General features: G+C 37.8%; 2 protein-coding genes across 7 annotated transcripts in view; both read right to left on the reverse strand.

The window, feature by feature from the left end:
• aif1l (allograft inflammatory factor 1-like) overlaps positions 1-2,610 on the reverse strand; it is a 41,571-nt gene extending 38,961 nt beyond the window's left edge. For 4 of the 6 annotated variants that reach the window (XR_007897077.1, XM_051696559.1, XM_051696557.1 and 1 more), the window contains exons 1-2: positions 2,472-2,610; positions 2,218-2,279 (exon numbers count right to left, since the gene is read on the reverse strand). Coding sequence is in view for 4 of the 6 variants with exons in the window: in XM_051696559.1 (XP_051552519.1) it covers positions 2,218-2,279; positions 2,472-2,496 (87 nt within the window). In the remaining 2 variants the exon portion in view is untranslated. The remainder of the gene's footprint in view (positions 1-2,217; positions 2,280-2,471) is intronic. The other 2 variants (XM_051696561.1, XM_051696560.1) reach the window with 2 other exon arrangements.
• A 2,907-nt stretch (positions 2,611-5,517) lies between these two features.
• LOC127440120 (laminin subunit gamma-3-like) overlaps positions 5,518-19,662 on the reverse strand; it is a 166,260-nt gene continuing 152,115 nt past the window's right edge. Inside the window, exons 18-28 of the mRNA XM_051696522.1 lie at positions 17,796-18,003; positions 17,010-17,251; positions 16,831-16,907; positions 15,317-15,451; positions 14,928-15,180; positions 14,415-14,558; positions 13,920-14,022; positions 9,624-9,826; positions 7,384-7,527; positions 7,027-7,126; positions 5,518-6,608 (exon numbers count right to left, since the gene is read on the reverse strand). Of these exons, the coding sequence (XP_051552482.1) occupies positions 6,361-6,608; positions 7,027-7,126; positions 7,384-7,527; positions 9,624-9,826; positions 13,920-14,022; positions 14,415-14,558; positions 14,928-15,180; positions 15,317-15,451; positions 16,831-16,907; positions 17,010-17,251; positions 17,796-18,003 (1,857 nt within the window). The 3' untranslated portion in view covers positions 5,518-6,360. The remainder of the gene's footprint in view (positions 6,609-7,026; positions 7,127-7,383; positions 7,528-9,623; positions 9,827-13,919; positions 14,023-14,414; positions 14,559-14,927; positions 15,181-15,316; positions 15,452-16,830; positions 16,908-17,009; positions 17,252-17,795; positions 18,004-19,662) is intronic.

A 19,662-nucleotide genomic window follows, 5' to 3' on the forward strand; every position in this document is an offset into this window, starting at 1 on the left:
AATGTAGAACGTTTTTCCTCATAAAGCGTTTCCATTCAGGATTTCTTATGCACAATTTCAAAATGCGCATAAAGATAGTTGGATGGAAACCCACCTTATGATGGAAACACATTTATCGAATAAACTCCTATTGAATTTATTAGGAATAAAAGATGCTAATCAAAAAGGTCATGTGACTGAATAACCAGCGGGCCAATCATCGCATCTGAAATGTTGCTCTGGTCATTCTAAAATAACGTGTCTAGAAAATCCAAAGCCTACAAAGAGTTTGCAGAGCAAATAAGTCGAAAACAAAATTTAACTGTACAGAAGAGAAGGTTCATTGACACTTTTTAAAAAATATCTTACAGATCCACACAGTCATAAGGATGGATGAACGCACATACAGTACATTAGTGATGGAAAGATCTGATCATTTTACTGACTTGGATCTTTGAGTCTCGTTCAGCAAAATGAACTAATCTTTTTTCAAGTCATTTCGTTCATAATGTGACATAGGCTCTACAGGAAACAGAATTGATTAGTTCACCTTCCGAGACGGTCTCTGGGTACGAGTCTTTCGTTCATTTGGCACGTGACTTCCAGGCTCAGCACTCGTTCACGAGTGACAAATACTGGTCTTTTTTCACTATTATTTTTTTACAGCTCAAGGTCAGAGTGTTGCATTTGTTTGTATCATGATCAGTACATGTCAGTATGGCAATAAATGACTTTTTAAAATCATCTGAATTGTCATGATGAATTATTTTCATGCATTTAATGCAGGATGTGTTGACAATATTTTATCCCAAGTGTAAAATTAGTTAATAAATAATTAATGCTTGATTTGGGTCTATTCCCAACAAGAACATAAAAAATAAATAAATAATACAATGAGGGGATACATCATGGAGGAAAAATAAATTACAGTTTATTTAAAATCAACTCAAACAAGTAAATAATATGGGGTTTCCTTGTAGTCTATATTTTCTGACAAGAAGGTAAGTCATACAAAGTTTAAAACATTACTCTTTATTACCAGATTCAATGGGATGGGAAAAACATATAAATTGCAAGAAATAAAGAAGCTAAAATGATTGACTAGAAACACTTCGTGTGACTGTAAGGGCAAAACTAAAGCATCTCAAACTGCTTGTTGGGAGCATTAAGAAGTATTAAGTAACTTCTGTTTGCATTACAGAGACTTTGCGGCTGTCAGTGACCGACATGTTCCCGAAGACCGACTCGGGAGGTGAAATAATCAGTTCTGTTTCCCGCGTTAAATTAACGAAACACGAGCACAGATTTTGCACATGCGTGGCTGCGACAAAATGAATCACTCTCTGAGACCACTCGTTCTTCCGAGTCATATAAAAGTTAATTCAAAATAAACGAATCGTTCATGAACGACCCATCACAACAGTATACAGCGCTCCCAGAAGTGTGTGACTGGCTGTCGCTCCCAAACATGATACAAAGTTATTTCCAGTGTTTTGTCTGCGTGCTCAAAACCGCCAGTATTTTATTAATAAAACACCCACAGCGGATACAATTTCTCCGGAAGTGACCATTTCATCCTTCTGAACACCCTTCGATGGAAACGCGGCTTTATTCGCACATTGTTTTTGCGATATGGTTTTTCGGATAAATTAAATTCGCAACTTAGATGGAAACATAGCTCTTATCGTTTAAAAGAGAGCCGATGTTAAATAATTGCTTTAAAATAACGCCGATCGTTAAAATAAGCCTCATGGGTTTTTCCTATAAAGTCTGCGTTTGTTTGTAACATTTAAGACACTGAGGGAACAGGTCACCTCCTGTATTTAAGCACAATGCACTTCACCTGCGGGTTGAACTGGGCTATGTCTCAAAAGCTATATGCGTGTCTGCAGCATTATAACTGGGGAATAATGCTTTTAAGTTAGGCAGGTTCCTAGCTTTAGAGACACAGCACTGGTCTGCATTGTGAAATGATCTGCGGCTGAATATGCACGAGCTGTCCAACTAAATTAGGTCATGCTGCTGTAAAATCGAGCTAAACAATCCCGCTGCTGCCTAAGATTACATTTAACAGCTAAGAGGTCATGGTGATGAACTAAGTGAATTAAAATGAACAGAAGCAGTGTTAGGAATTGCCACTGAAGGATTGAGGAGGCTGTTCAAGGCCATTGAAATAATCGCGCCTCGCACATAAAACAGCGTGTCCTGATTGAGACAATAATAATCTGCTATTTTTACCTTATTGATTTCCTCCAGCTTCTCCCTCTGCTGTGCTTTAAGCAACCCGAAGGCTTTCCCGCCTGAAAATAAGACATAACGACCGTTATACACCCGTTTGAATGTTTTATCCAGGCAGGCTGGTGCACTTGCAGGCATGAGATAAGGATTGTCGGACGCTAACAGCACACAGGCACAAAACAAACGGACTTCGCTCATTCGGCGGTAAATAATGCAGATATGAAGAAGAAACAGATTTTCCGATGGTCATTTACCTTGTGTATTGACATTTGAAGGCATGCTGAGAGGTGGTAATGACGGAAGAGAGACCAGCGTTGAATGACCGCTCTTGTCTGTTATGCGGGAGAGAAGGAATCTCGCGCTGCTTTTAGAGGCGCAGGTCTCTCTGTGATGCGTTCATTGCCCGCCTGGAATGCAGCTCGAAACGCCACTGTGTGGTGAAGAGGGGTAATGCGGGCTGCATTTCCTGATCAGAACAGTACAGCAAATTTATTGAGTAGCATGATGGAACATACTATTGAATTTATTAGGTTGTCTTGAAAAAGCCTACCTACTGATCTACTATTTAAACTTATTATTATTATTATTATTATTATTATTCTGAGACTAAATTATCGACACATGCACCAAACTTTACACAGACCTTCAGACTGATCCGGAGAAGTGTGCTATATTTTTTCTAACTGATCGAACTTACAGTTTTCCAACAGCATTCAGAAATGGGCCAAGACTATTCAAACTCCTATTGGCAAAATTCAAATGAGCCACACGAGACCTATTATGCCTTTGTGTATACTGTATATTGTATATTATTAGGTGTATATTGTATATTGTGTTGTGTAACAAAATGTGTAAATCAGATGTTTATTGTAATTGTCATACTGTTATGTTGCTTGGAACTGCACCCAAGACTTTCACCCACTGTTGCACTTGTGTATATGGTTGAGTGACAATAAAGGGATTTTATTTTATTTTGATTTAGCTCTAATTTATATTTCTTTGTCTCTATTAATCTGTATTCCCCTCTCTATCTATCTATCAAACACTTTCAGACGAGGCTTTTTCAAGCCAACCTCAAATTTGTCCACAAAGTTTTTAATCTAGTTTTTCTTGATACAGATCATCACGCGAATGGTCCCTAAGCTATTTATTATAATTATTCCCCCCCTTGTTTATTTATAATTGTGTTTTGTGGGTTTCACCAGGCATACAAGTTTTAATGTCACTGTTCCCTCTGATACCTTATTAGTTTGGTGGTCATTTTGTAATAATTTGAAGTACTATATTTTGTGTTAAAAGCCTAGTCTCTATTCAGAATAATTGGCTTATCTTTAGCTCTGTACTCACTGACCTTTGTCTATGCAAATACTGCATGACAGTTATGTGTTTGATTTGTGAGTAGTGTGAACTAGTAATTCTGATTTTCTATTTCTGACATAGCTCGCTTTGTGTTAAAATACAAAAAAAGATCCCAATTGAAGTGTACAGTGCATCCAGAAAGTATTCACAGCGCTTCACTTTTTCCACATTTTGTTATGTTACAGCCTTATTCCAAAATGGATTAAATTCATTATTTTCCTCAAAATTCTACAAACAATACCCCATAATGACAATGTGAAAGTTTGAAATCTTTGCAAATTTATAAAAAAAAAAAAAAAAAAAAAAAAATCACGTGTACATAAGTATTCACAGCCTTTGCTCAATACTTTGTTGAAGCACCTTTGGCACCAATTACAGCCTCAAGTCTTTCTGAGTATGATGCTACAAGCTTGGCACACCTATTTTTGGGCAGTTTTTCCCATTCTTCTTTGCAGGACCTCTCAAGCTCCATTAGGTTGGATGGGGAGCGTCGGTGCACAGCCATTTTCACATCACTCCAGAGATGTTCAATCGGGTTCAAGTCTGGGGTCTGGCTGGGCCACTCAAGGACATTCGCGGAGTTGTCCCGTGGCCACTCCTTTGTTATCTTGGCTGTGTGCTTAGGGTCGTTGTCCTGTTGGAAGATGAACCTTCACTCCAGTCTGAGGTCCAGAGCGCAATCATCTTTCCCTCGATCCTGACTAGTCTCCCAGTCCCTGCCGTTGAAAAACATCCCCACAGCATGATGCTGCCACCACCATGCTTCACTGTAGGGTTGGTATTGGCCAGGTGATGAGCGGTGCCTGGTTTCCTCCAGGCATGACGCTTGCCATTCAGGCCAAAGAGTTCAATCTTTGTTTCTCATGGTCTGAGAGTCCTTCAGGTGCCTTTTGGCAAACTCCAGGTGGGCTGTCATGTGGCTTTTACTAAGGAGTGGCTTCCGTCTGGCCACTCTACCATACAGGCCTGATTGGTGGAGTGCTGCAGAGATGGTTGTTCTTCTGGAAGTTTCTCCTCTCTCCACAGAGAAATGCTGGAGCTCTGTCAGAGTGACCATCGGGTTCTTGGTCACCTCCCTGACTAAGGCCCTTCTCCCCCGATCGCTCAGTTTGACCAGGCGGCCAGCTCTAGGAAGAGTCCTGGTGGTTCCAAACTTCTTCCATTTTACGGATGATGGAGGCCACTGTGCTCATTGGGACCTTCAATGCTGCAGAAATTTTTCTGTACCCTTCCCCAGATCTGTGCCTTGATACAATCCTGTCTCGGAGGTCTACAGACAATTCCTTGGACTTCATGGCTTGGTTTGTGCTCTGACATGCACTTTTAACTGTGGGACCTTATATAGACAGGTGTGTGCCTTTCCAAATCATGTCCAATCAACTGAATTTACCACAGGTGGACTCCAATCAAGTTGTAGAAACATCTGAAGGATGATCAGTGGAAACAGGATGCACCTGAGCTCAATTTTGTGTGTCATGGCAAAGGCTGTGAATACTTATGTGATTTTTTCGTTTTTTACTTTTAATAAATTTGCAAAGATTTCAAACAAACTTCTTTCATGTTGTCATTATGGGGTATTGTTTGTAGAATTTTGAGGAAAACAATGAATATAATCCATTTTGGAATAAGGCTGTAACATAACAAAATGTGGAAAAAGTGAAGCGCTGTGAATACTTTCCGGATGCACTGTACATTCCTCTGTTCATTAGAGTTTTCTTTGAAGATAATAATAAATATCTTCTAATAAGATAAGAACTTGGTAAATGGCCATGGTAAACAGACCAAAAGCTCAGCCTTCACACAAAGCAGCCAATACAATAAACTATGACACATCATTTACTGAAAACAAGAGCTAGAATGGTTAAACAAGTATCCATGATTATTCCAAATAATGAAAAGTGTAGAGTTAAAAGCCTAATCCTTTTGTGTCTAGAATTTATGAACAGATTGATATTAAGAACAGAAATAAATATTTAATACTTTAAATGTTAGATACTAAATTAGTAGTAAGTTGAATGTCAACATGCACACACATGTAAACACACACTGATGTATGACCAAAGTCTTAAAAAAACAGCTTGCATAGCACACACATATATAACATATCTGTTTATTTGTACTTGATTTACTGAACTTAAAAGCAAATCCTCAGTTTCCAAGCTTATGTGCAAGATATTGTGTACAAAAACCAAGATTCATCTGTGTAAATGGCACTCCCATGTGTCCACAAAAGGGACCACATTTTTCAGGAATTCCCATTAGTTAGCATTAATGTACTGGAAAATTGCATATTATTACAAATGCATGCAACTTCATAATATAATTCCATAGAGTCTACAAATCATCAATATTCATGTATAATGTCAGTGTGATCATCTATGGAAATCCACTGATGATTATGCTTGAATATTGATGATTTCCAATCAAAGTGCTATAGTGGATAATTTTCCATTTTGACTTTAACAATAACGACAAATCCTAAATTGGTAAATAAACCAATTCAGTCTCCTCACATGAATAAAATAAAGTAAATGATTTAAATACAAAATGTGTCATTTATATGTGCAATTTTATGTGTACAGACTGAGTTGACAATGTAATGTAGAGGAGGATTTTAGAGTTTTGTTCCTCCTTTTCACTTCATCTTCCCTTGACTTTGATTTTCTGAAGTAACTAACTCCCTCAAGCTTCTTCAGTGTCTCTCTAAAGACACTGATTAGAATTAGACAGAGCTAACCAGATTGTCTCTCTACTTCCTTTTCCTTTCGGCCTGCTACCGGTTCATTACCCACTTTGCGGGCATGTTTTGGGCAAGTTCTGGACGATGTTGGTCAGACTGTCTCTTTCCTCTCGAATCTCCCGTAGGTTCTGCTCAAGATTTTGCAGCTGTTTCTCTTGATCGTGTGCAGCACTGCGAAGCTTCTGGATCTTTCCAGTGAGTGATGGGCTCTCCACAGCACCTCTGAGAACACGAAGACGGGCTGCAGTTTCATTCAGGATGCGGTCATAGTTCTCTACTACCACGTTTGCTCCTGTTCACATTAATTGGAGGAAAGAAGAGTATAGTTGTGAGATTATTCATTTATTGGAGAAAAAAAATATCTAGGAATGATTTTTGACAAAAACAGAAAGCTACTGGAACATAGAATAGAATAAAATAGAATAGAAAACTCAGCTTAAGCTGGTGATTGTGTTTTGGAACATGGTAGCTGACTTCTTGCAGGTCTATGATGGTAATTAGCTGGTCCAAACTGGTAGACCATCGTGGACCAGCTAAAAACCAGCCGGCCATACCAGCTTAAGTTGGTCAAGCTGGTTTTTGGAACATGGTGGTTGGCCAAACAGCTAATGACCAGCTAGAAACCTGCTACCATGTTCTAAATAACAGCTACCAGTTTAAGATGGATTTTCAAGCAGGAATAGAATAGAATAGAATAGTTGCAAATTTACCCAGTTGTTTAAGGAGCAGGGATAGCATGTTTGAAAATGACTCCAACTGACTCTTGGCTGTCTCCATACTGCCTATCACACTCCCTGAGGAAAGAGTGTCCTGAGGAGACATGGCACATCAGCACTATGGCAATGCAAAATCACCACCCCCTGACACCTAATCTAAACTTTACTGATAATTTTCAGATTTAATACATTTACGTTGCAGGTCTTGTCTGGAACATGGGCTGCAATGTGTCAGAGACTGTCAAGACTGAATGCCCTGTAGAAGTGCACATTCTAAATAATGACAATAAAGTCCTCTTCAGCTGGAAAAACATGGGCAATTCCACTATCAGGTTAATGCCAAATGTTTACCTCTTCATCCTCCATGGCCTCCTGCTTATCTGCAGCTTGGCTTTCCAGCTCAATCAACTGCTCCAGGGTGGCATCTGCTGCTGAGCTCAACTTTGCAGATGCATGTTTTGTCCGCTTCCCCTGTGTGAGGGACGCTTTGGCATCCTGACATAAATGTGCAAGATAACCAAAAAAACAAAAAACAAAAAAGGGCTTTCAGTCCTCATCAGTTCTTGTACAGTCCAGGCACCTTCAGGCAATGCCGTGTTTACACACAATTTAGGGGTTCTGGGACTTTGATTAAATTCCTTTAACCCTCATGTTCTGTTTGTTGACAGACCAAGGCCCTATTACTAAACATACTTTAAAAAAATAAACATCTTAAAGGGATAACTGACCCACAAATGAAAATTCTATAGTGATTTACTCACCCTTATGTTGTTCCAAACCCATAAGACTTTATTTAATCCATGGAACACAAAAGGAGATGTTAGGCAGAATGTTAGCCTCAGTCACCATTTACTTACATTATGTATCTATTTTTTTTCCATACAATGAAAGGTGAGGTTGATATTCTGCCTAGTGCCTAACATCTCATTTTAATTTACATGTCAGAAAGAAAGTAATATGGGTTTTGAACAACATGGCAGTTAGTAAACAATGACATAATTTGCCTTTTTGGGTGAACTATTCCTTTAAAGTTCTGTAAGCCAATTCTTTCATGGAAAAGTATGCAAAAAATGTTCCTACTCCTTTAAAGATATTAATGAAATAAATGTCCTGAGATATCTCACCGATCTCTGTGACAGCTGTAGACTTTGTAAACAGCAAACGTAAATGTGTCTGCTGACCGTGGACATTGACGCTTTTCACCTGTCAGTCATTTTGTCCGTTCTCTTATTGTTGTATTTGAAGCGGATCATTAAGGCTGTGATTAATAATGTTTGTCAGTTGAGGGTGCTATTGTGCCACTGTTGAATTTTACAGCCGCAGGAACAAACAATGCTTCTCTTTTGCTCTGTTTTGGTCTCAAAATTATCTTTGGAGGGCGGGATTTTGGATTGAGGGGCCGTGGCTAATTCAACGGCTCAGTCATGTGATAGCTTCAGAATGCTAAAATCGCTTACAGCACCTTTAACATTAAAGTATCATGTTGATACTTCCTGAACTTTTCTGATCTTATGAGAATCGATGCAAAATTTGATAAAAAAAAAAAAAAACCTTGATAACAATGCTTCAGACGTCCTCCATGAAAAATGTTACACATATTTGGGGTCTCAGAGACCTCAGGCATACACTATGAATAAATGTTATTAATTTTCACATGCTAAGATTTTCCAGTTGGTCTACATACAGTAGCAATGCAAAACATCCATCCATCTTCTATAGCTGCTTGTCCTATGTAGGGTCACGGGTAGTGCTGAAGCCTATCCCAGCTGTCTCGGGCCAAAGGCAGGGACAGGTGGCCCCAGACAGGTGGCCAGTCCATCACAGGGCAACACACACAGACATACACATTCACAATCTCACTCACACCTACAGGCAATTTAGGGTCTTCAATTAACTTAACCCACATGTCTTTTGGACTGTGGGGGAAACCGGTGCACCCGAAGGAAACCCACACGAACACGGGGAGAACATGCAAACTCCACACAGAAAGGCCCAGTTGAGCTGGGACTCATACCCAGGACCTTCTTGCTGTAGGCATGGCAACAGTGAGCCACTGAGCCACTGTGCCACCATAGTAAAAAACATATGTTTAATTGTATTTTTGTATAATGTGTTTTTGTTGGGGTCAGAATAAATTGACCCCAAAAAGAAATGTTACTATAAGGGACAACAATCATCTGAAAAGTGCATGACTACTTTGTGGTAAAACAGAGACATATCACTTGAATAATATCTGTTTACTGGATTTTGATTAGGTCAGAGGTACATATTAAAATAATTTGAAGGCATAGTAATAGATTAATTCTAAATTGTGTCTCTGGGACCCCAAATGTAACAAAAGTAAAGTCAGTCTCTACAAAACATACAGTAAGGGAAAAAAGTTATAGTATACACCATTTCAATAATCACTAAAAGCATTTAAACTGTTTCTGTGTTTTGATAGTATGACTTTTGAAGAAAGTATTTCTTGCTAGTATGTCAACTGAACAGAGAACCTTTAGCTAAACTTAGCTATTACAGACAAATACTGTACATAGCAGTTTATGTGAGAAAGTATTTGTTGAATGCATGTGTGCTTTAGTGTAGCCTACTTTAGCCACTGTGTCTGCAATCTCCTCAGCTTGTTTAGCCGTGTTGCTTGCAAATGTAGAATTCTCCAGTGCAGGTTTGATCATTCTCTCTCCCTGTTTCACTCTTTTCTTCACCTCTACCAGGGTCTTCTCTTTAAGCACCTTCTCTCTCTTCAGAAACCCTTTGCTTAATGTAGGCAGTTTAGGCCAGTCCTGTTCTATGTCTGCAGCAGAGAAGAACATTATTATAATGTTTTTGTAACATTTTCACTTAAACTTTGTTCCATTCTACTCTGTAGTATCCTCACAGTCTCAGATGTTCAGTATATTCTTCATTGTTAAAGGTGGAAATGTACAGTTATTAGCTTAAGGAGCTATTTCAGACTTATTGGAAATTTCCCTTATCTAAAACTTTTTTGGTTGATGTAACCTACTGTAGTCAAGTTGATTTAATCATATTAAATAATATTTTTGACTTGAATAAAATCAGTTAATGTAGATTTTACAACACAAATCACATTTAAGGTTAGCTGTCAAAACACTGTTTTCTCTATATCGCTACACTGAAAAAAAAAAACTGTTAACCTAAAAATGTTCTTCATGTGGTGGTAACATCTAAATTAAAGGGATAGTTCACCCAAAAATGAAAATTCTCTCATGATTTACTCACCCTCCTGGCATCCCAGATGACTTTCTTTCTTCTGCAGAACACAAATTAAGATTTTTAATATTTTAATATTTCAGCTCTGTAGGTCCTCATAATGCAAGTGAATGGGTGCCAAAATTCTGAAACTCCAAAATCCACATAAAGGGAGCATAAAATTAATCCATACGACTCCAGTGATTAAATTAATGTGTTCAGACAGGATATGATAGGTGTGGGTGAGAAACAGATAAATATTTAAGTCATTTTTTTATCATAAATTCTCCTCTCTGCTCAGTAGGGGGTGATATGCATTAAGAATGTGTATCACCAAAAACAGAAGAAGAAGAATGGGAAAGCGAAACTGAAGTGGAGATTGACTGAGCAGGGAGGAGAATTTATAATAATAAAAATATTGATCTGTTTCTCACCCACAACAATCATATTGCTTCTGAAGATATGGATTTAACCACTGGAGTCGTCTGAAGAACTTTTATGTTGCCCATATGTGGATTTTGGAGCTTCAAAATGTTGGCACCTATTCACTTGCATTGGATTGAACAAAAGAGCTGAGATATTCTTCTAAAAATCTTTGTTTGTGTTCAGCAGAAGAAAGAAAGTCATACACATCTGGGATGGCATGAGGGTGAGTAAATGATGAGAGAATTCTCATTTTTGGGTGACCTATCCCTTTAACTAGCTTGATTCAAATAAAAATATTATTTAACATCACTGAATTAACACATTAGGTTACACCAACAAAATTTTTTTAAGGCTTAGATTAGGTAGAAATAGCTTCTTAAGGTAACAATTGAAGGTTGCCACTTTATACATTGTATGCTGTACTTCAGCTTGAAGAGATATGTAGAGAAAACCAATAACAAGATACTTGCTATTTACCTCAGTCCCAGAAATGTCCAGATATTTGTTTAACACAGATTACTTTCTATAATGTTAGAGGTTTAATGGGAGCAACTTTATGTTTAGTGGCCTTAACTACTATGTACTTAACCATTTGATACAATGTACTTATTCAGAATCAGAATCAGAATGAGCTTTACTGCCAAGTATACTTACACACACAAGGAATTTGTCATGGTGACAGAAGCTTCCAGTGTAAAGAGAATGCAACCATATATACATACATACATACAAAAATACTGTATACATTTAAACATATATACATATAGTGACATACAGTAAAAATAAAAAATAAGATATAACAGAGAGAAAAGAGAGAAATATACAATAGAGCAATAATGTTGTCTAATAATGTCTAATATTTTATATACAAATATGCAGTTATGTGCAGGTGATGTAATGTATTGAAGAAGAGGTAGGATATGTTAAAGAATATAAATGAAATATGGATATAAATAGGAATGGATGGATTGAATATTGCACATGGTTGTATTGACAAAAGGAAAGTATTTGGGGGCAGTTTTAACTGTTCATGAGGTGGATGGCCTGAGGGAAAAAACTGTTCCTGTGCCTGGCTGTTCTGGTGCTCAGTGTTCTGTAGCGCCGGCCAGAGGGCAACAGTTTGAAAAGGAAGTGTGCTGGGTGAATTGGGTCAAGAGTGAATTTACCAGCCCTTTTCGTCACTCTGGATGTGTACAGTTCTAACAGGGTGGGTAGGGGAGCCAATAATCCTCTCAGCAGTCCGAACTAGCCTTTGATGTCTGACTTGGTAGCTCAACCAAACCAGACAGTTATAGAAGTGCAGAGGACAGACTCAATGAGTGCGAGTAGAACTGTATCAGCAGCGCCTGTGGCAGGTTAAACTTCCTCACCTGGCAAAGGTCATTAAGTCCAGTGATTTTGGGTTTCTTTGGGACAAGGATGATTGTGGAGCATTTGAAGCAGCAGGGAACTTCACACTGCTCCAGTGATCTGTGTGAAGATGGGGGCCAGCTGGTCAGCACAGGATTTTAGATAAGTGGGTGAAACACCATCTGGGCCCTGTGCTTTTATTGTCTTCAGTTTCCGGAAGCCTGGCACACATCCTCTTCACAGATCTTAAGTGCAGGTTGAGCAGCAGGAGAGGGGAGGAGGGTGGTTGCAGGAGATGTAAATGTTTGTGTGCTGTGAAGGTCGGAGCGGGTGTGGGGTGTATGACTGGGCTTTTCAAATCTACAGTAAAACACATTCAGGTCATCAGCCAGCTGTTGATTCCCTACAGTATGGGGGGATGTTGTCTTGTAGTTAGTAAAGTCTTTCAGGCCTCTCCACACTGATGCAGGGTCGTTAGCTGAAAACTGTTTTTTCAGCTTTTCAGAATAGCTTCTTTTAGCCACACTAATCTCCTTGTCAGTCTGTTTTTGGCCTGATTGTACAAGATTTTATCTCCACTTCTGTAAGCGTCCTCTTTGGCCTGACGAAGTTGCCTGAGTTTTGCTGTAAACTGTTTGTAAGCTTGTTTGTCATTGGTGTATGTTAAATAAATCCTAGTAGGAATGCAGATATCTTCACAGAAACTGATATATGATGTCACAGTATCTGTGAGCTCGTCCAGATGTGTGGCTACAGCCTTAAAAACACTCCAATCAGTGCAGTCAAAGCAGGCTAGTAGTTCCAGCTCGGCTTCATTTGTCCATCGCTTTACAGTCCTTACTACAGGTTTAGCTGATTTTAGTTTCAGCCTGTAGATTGGAAGAAGATGAACCAGACAGTGATCAGAGAGTCCCAAAGCTGCTCGAGTTACATAGCGAAATGCATCCTTTATTGTTGTGTAGCAATGATCCAGTGTATGTCTCTGGTGGAGCATGTAATGTACTGTCTGTATTTGGGCAGTTCACGTGTGAGATTTGCCTTGTTAAAATCTCCAAGAATAATAATAAGTGAGTCTGGGTATTGTTGCTCCATGTCTGTGATGTGAACAGCCAGCTGTTGCAGCACTGCGCTCACACACGTGTGTGGAGGAATATAAACACTCACAAGAATATACGAGGAAAACTCCCACGGTGAGTAGAAAGGCTTACAGTTTATGAAGAGCACTTCTAAATTAGGAGAGCACATCTTCTTCAGCGATGTCACATCTGTACACCAACATTAATTGATATAAAAACACGTTCCACCGCCTCTCCTTTTCTCCGTGAACTCCGCGGTGCGATCCGGTCTGAAAAGCTGGAAGCCCGGTAGATGTAATGCGCTGTCCGGAATGACTTCACTCAGCCAGGTTTCCATGAACCACAATTCTGTATATGCATTTTGTTGCATTGTAATTACATTTGTAGTTACACTGTTAACTTTACCCCTAACCCAACCCTTACCCCAAAACCTAACTCTAACCCCTAATCCTAACCCTAACCTTACTTCTAAACCTACCCGTACCTCAACCTCAGTAGCAGCAAATGTGGGAATTTTGCAGAACAACATGTAGTTACACAGTAAATACATAGTCTTGTATGTATTTAATGTTAGTACATAGTAGTTAAGGCCACCTAATATAAAGTGTGACCTTGTATATAATTTCACAAAATAAAAACATGTTCTTCTGTGTTTTTATGAATGTTTTCCCTTTTAATCACACACAAAATGTATGCGGTTTAAAACACTATACAATCTACAGTATACCACATGAAGGTGTAACTAGCATGGTCACATGAGTGTCACAGTTGGAAAAAGGAGTCCATGTATCAACATAGAAAATATTTAAAAAAAAGGATAGTTACCTTCTAGACCTTTATGCAGAGAAATGATCTCTGCCTCCACATCTTTCCCTGTCACCACGGAGGAGACGGCTGACACCTTAAATCCCTCAACAACAGCCATCAGCTTTAGATAAAAGACAAAAGGTGTGTCTCATTACACTGTCTTTTAGCAGGAAATTGTCACCTTTGAATCTGCTTTCACTATTTTCCTCATGCTTTAACATCACCCACCAGACTGACTGGCAGGAGGTGCTAACATTCACAGGATGAAAGAACTGCTACTCCTCTTATTGTTTCCCTTACAAAAAAATACATTGCCAGTACGATGGTGCAGTAATGGCATCAGATGGTGATACCATGGTACTAATTGATTACCATATTCGTATATCATGGTATTAACATGTTACTCCAATGTACTGTACTTCAAAGAAACATGGTAGTAGCATGGTATCATATAAAAACATGGTAATACAATGGTACCTTTTGGTACTTTTTTGATATTGTGAAAAGGCTCACCTGATTGGCCTCTTGAACTTTTTTCATGTGTTTTTCTGCACTGTCCACATGAGGCTGAATTTCCTGTCTTGTCTTATTTACCAGATGCTCTTTGGACTGGACTGAAATGTCCAACTCTGCTGTTCTGTTCATCAGGTCCTCGCTCTGAAATTGTAAATCTGGTTCAAAATATTTTTCTCGAATGCAATTTTCATATTCAGATTATGACCTTTAAAATTTAGGCCATACAAAGAAAACTCAGCCTAATGCCTTAACATAACTTAAACATACATAATTAGACCATAAATTAAGGTTTATGAATGCTTGATGACTATTGCGGTTAGTTGTGGTATAATACAGTATATGCCTAATGGTGACAACAAACCGCTAGTGTCATCCTATTGTGGTCTAATTTATGTCTAACTGTAAATCAATTCTGTATGTATGAGATTTTAATGATGTAAAAATGAATGCATGTTTAACAATTATTAGTGAATTAATGTAAGAATAGTAATCCAGACTGCATGGACAAACCTGTGAGAGTTTTGGATCCTGGCTTGCTGTGACATTTGTTTGATTAAGCATTTGTGAGGAAGATGTCATATTGGTCTCCTCTGCTGTGTGGGTGAAATTGGCATCCATCCTGTGTAGTTCTGATAGTGAAGTGGTGAGGTTCTGTAAAATGGCAGCTATCTCAGTATTCTGCTCCTGAAGTGACAGGTGTGTCGCTAAAGTCTCATTAACCTCAAGAGTCAGATTCTCCTTCAACTGCTGCATCTCTTCCAGTCTGAGAGGAAGAAAAAAAAGAGATAGATTTAAATAGATAGACAGCGACATTTAAAATGAGCTGTTAAGGTTCAATAAACAAAGTACACACAATTCACTTGATAGTTTGATACAGACACAAACACAATGTCACTCACTTCTCTGTGAGATCCTGTACATGAGACTCTGCTGAGTTGTCTTCTAGTAGAGCATTCAGCTGAGAATAAGCTTTGCCAGCCATTTTTAAGGCATCTTTTGCTATCTGTTCTATACGAACTGCTGTGTCTGTATGACTGTTAAAAGAAAAATCATTTTAATTTAAAAAATAATCTTTACTCCATCAAAAACATTGAATCACAATAAAGTCTTGATAGGCACACAGACCCAGTTCACTTAAATTCATGATGACTTCATTATATCCAGTTCAGCTGCATTACACTGTAAATACATACAATATTATTAAATAGTTTTTATTATACCCATAAGTGAGAATACTTAAAGGTGCACTCAGTAATGTTTTCCTCATTAAAAAAATATTTTTCCTCTAAAGAAATGAAAAGTACTTTCGAAATATCTGTTTAAAATCGTGTACACTTCCATGAGATGAAGACTCATTCATATCAGTGGCGTAATAAAAGCTGTTTTATTTCACATGGAGCGGCATGCCTCATGGGGGCTGACATGTAAAATCATAACACCAGCCGAATACTATTCACCTTATCTCTGAGTGTGAATAGTGTGCACAGACTGAGTGTGAATAGAACATTTCTACAATGGCACTGGTAACCAAAAACAATTGCTTTTGCATGATGCTGCATCCATGCCGCTATATGTCAGAATAAGCCCATGACATCTACCAAATTGGCCAGCACAACATAAACAAAAAATTACTGAGAGCACCTTTAATTTCTCAAAGGCATAATTCACCCACAAATTACTCACTCTCATGCCATCCCAGATGTGTATGACTCTCTTTCTTCAGCAGAACACAAACAAAATTTTAGAAGAATATTTCAGCTCTGTAGGTCCATACAATTCAAGTGAATGGTGATCAAACCTTTGTATCTCCAAAAATCACATAAAAGAAACATAAAAGTAATCCATAAGACTCCAGTGGTTAAATCCATATCTTCAGAAGCAATATAATAGGTGTGGGTGAGAAACAGATCAAAATGTAAGTCTTTTTTTACTCTAAAGCTCCACTTTCACTTTCACATCTGAAAGTCACACGTGGTGCCTGTTTAGTTTCACTTTCACATCTGAAAGTGAAAGTTAAAGTGGAGATTTAGAGTAAAAAAGGACTTAAATATTGTTCTGATTCTCACCCACACATTTTATATTGCTTTTAAAGATATTAATTTAAATGCTGGATTCATATGGATTACTTTTATATTTCCTTTATGTGATTTTTGGAGCTACAAAGGTCTGATCACTAGTCACTTGCATTGTATGGGCCTACCGAGCTGATCTATTTTTCTAAAAATCTTTGTTTGTGTTCTGCTGAAGAAAGAAAGTCATTTACATCTGGAATGGCATGAAGGTGAGTAAATGATAAGAGAATTTTCATTTTTTGATGAACTATCACTTTAATTGGTTTGACTAGCATATTAATGCAAGGAAAGAAGCTGCCCTGGTTGATTCATGTTCAACAACTGTAATTCCTTCTACCAACCTTTTCACAAGCACTTCAGATTCGTTCACGATGGCATTCCATTTGTTTGTTTCTTTTGGGATTACAGAGGGGATAACCTGAGAAAAAGATTTTGATGAAAAGCACATAAAAAGCCTCCATTAAAATGTTCTGTGCCCAGATGGTTTAGAAATTCAATAAACTGATCTGCGCAGACTCACCATGCTGTTAAGTTCAAGAGTCATCATCTGAAGCCGACTCTGCATATTAAGAGCAGCAGATAATGTGTCAACAAGCTCTTGACACTCATTTTCACCCCTCTGAGTTTTTTCTTCCACTGATTCCTCTCCACTCTCCGTGAGGTTGCAGTTCATTGCCACTGCAATGCTACGCAGCTGTAGCTGTAAGGTCTGTGCAGATGTTTCCAGCTGTGAGAACTGCTTAATGAAGGCCTCACGAGCCTCTGCATCAAAAGAAGGAACATCAGTGTTGCATCAGCAGTTTGCTTCCAACAAAATGACCGTTAGTTTTAAGACTGGCAAAAGCAATAACAATTAAATGGAGGCACAATTTGCTGCGGATCCTCCACAAATGCACTTGCATGTAATGTTTGGTGAACCAGGATGTAAATTAGTTTCTGTGGAATTTATATTCAATTATTATTGGTGCTGGCTTGCACAAATGTTCTTGATGCAATGCTATGCATTACACAATAGATGCATGTCCAATTGATGCATTCTGTGAATCACTGTTCATTATATTACATATTCTATAGGTAATTTTTGTAATTTTTGTACACACTGTGCATATTGTGAAGAACCTGTAGAATGTATTGTGTAAGGTATTCTCTAGTCTATGTTCATTCTTATTTTTTTTGTCTATCTATTGTAATGTGTATGCTGTTTATTGTCCAAAATGTCCGTCTGTCCATCTGTCAATTTAATTCAATACTTCAATTCAGGCATTCAATACTTCATTTTAAGGACTTTTGTTTAAGAGCTTTTCACCTTGAATAGCAAGGAGGTCCTCCAAGGCATTGGGCAGATAGTCTTCATCCTGGTCCTTTTGTATGTGATTGTCCAGGCCGTTATGTTGGTGCCTGTGCTGCTGGCGCCAGTAATGCAGGCGTCCACGATACTGGCTACTGAATCTATTGCAGTCATAGCTGGAGAGCAGCATCTCCAACTCCTGTAGTTTGGTTTTCAGTTTAATGGCCTGTACACACGTGAAAACAATAGATAAGAAAAATGAAAGCACTCTTTTTAGTCTTCATTTTAAATATATATATAATATACAGGGTTGGGAGGGTTACTTTTGAAATGTATTCCATTACAGATTACACAATACATGCTGTAAAATGTAATTTGTAATGTATTCCGTTAGATTACTCAAGGTCAGTAACATATTCTAAATACTTTGGATTACTTCTTCAGCACTGGTAGATTTTTTCACTTGTTTTGACTATAAAAACTCTACCAGTACAATAAAACAAAATACACATGTTAAAAATACATTCTCTGAAAAACCTAAATATCTCATGCAGTATTGTTTCTAAAACAAGATAAATAAAATTGATCTTGTTTTAAGGATTTTTAGATATTTTTTACAGGAAAACAATACAAATATTATTATCAAGAATACGATTTGTGCCCTAATATCAAAGGGCTTACTAGAAAAAAAGAAATTATGATCCAATGTGAATTTTCTGATAAAAAAATATGATCGTGCCTGGTAACATGTGCGTGTAAAATGGCTAGAAATAGCATTTTAGCTTAGCGTAAAGCTGACAATTTACACAAGGTTTATTTCTATTTCTTGTGCTCCAAACTTACTTCAAACTTACTTCTCTGTCTGCTCATATGAATGTCACACATCATAAGAAAGTGTTTCACTGCTGTTCAAATGCACTTTGGGTCGCATCATTTATATATATATATATATATATATATATATATATAAATGTTTTCCATCTGAAAGGACTAAATATTAAATGAAACAAATGACAAAAAAATGCAAAATAATCTCTTCAGTAATCTCTTCAAAAATCAAAATACTTTTCGAATGTAACTATACTCTAAATACCAATGATTTAAATTGTAACTGTAGTGGAATACAGTTACTTATATTTTGTATTTTAAATACGTAATCCCGTTACATGTATTTCGTTACTCCCCAACCCTGTATATATATATATATATATATATAAAACGTTTATACAGAATACTAATTTACAATTTAAGTAAACATGCTTAGAAACCCACACAGCACCAGACAAGTGCTGTGATTCATCACACCTTATAACCTTGAAACCCATCGAGCTTTGAACTATGATTTAAAGGGCAGAGGTAAAATCAACCCTCACATTATCACCTATCCATGCATTATCACCTATCCATTATGAACAACCAGTAGTCCTGCCACAGTAAGATGTGAAGGAAACATCTTTGAGTAAAAGAGTTTAGTGAGTGGGTGAGATAACAAGTAATTATCAACCTTTTAATTCACCTGAGCAGCCATTACATAACTAAATAACATTTCTCATTTTTGTGGGAGAGCAACTGGGTAAAAAAAAGTGTTTATTTTAACCTAAACTGTTAGGGTACAGAATGAGTCACCTCTGTATATTGGGAGAAGAGGCAATGTATTCAAAACAATAATAACAAACGCATGTTGTTATTGTAGCATTACAGCATATTCATTAAAACATTATGATTTCTCAGCATGGGAACTCAAAAGTCTCATCCCTGTTCTCAACCTCCATCTCCCTATAAACCAAAGACATAGGTCCATATCATCTGTACTCTCATTCCTTCCAAATCAGCTGGCAATAAGTCAGGTGGTATTGAAATGTTCATAACTCAGGGTTGGAAGAGT

Source organism: Myxocyprinus asiaticus, chromosome 4 (assembly GCF_019703515.2).
Source record: "Myxocyprinus asiaticus isolate MX2 ecotype Aquarium Trade chromosome 4, UBuf_Myxa_2, whole genome shotgun sequence".
NCBI classification, from domain to species: Eukaryota; Metazoa; Chordata; class Actinopteri; order Cypriniformes; family Catostomidae; genus Myxocyprinus; species Myxocyprinus asiaticus.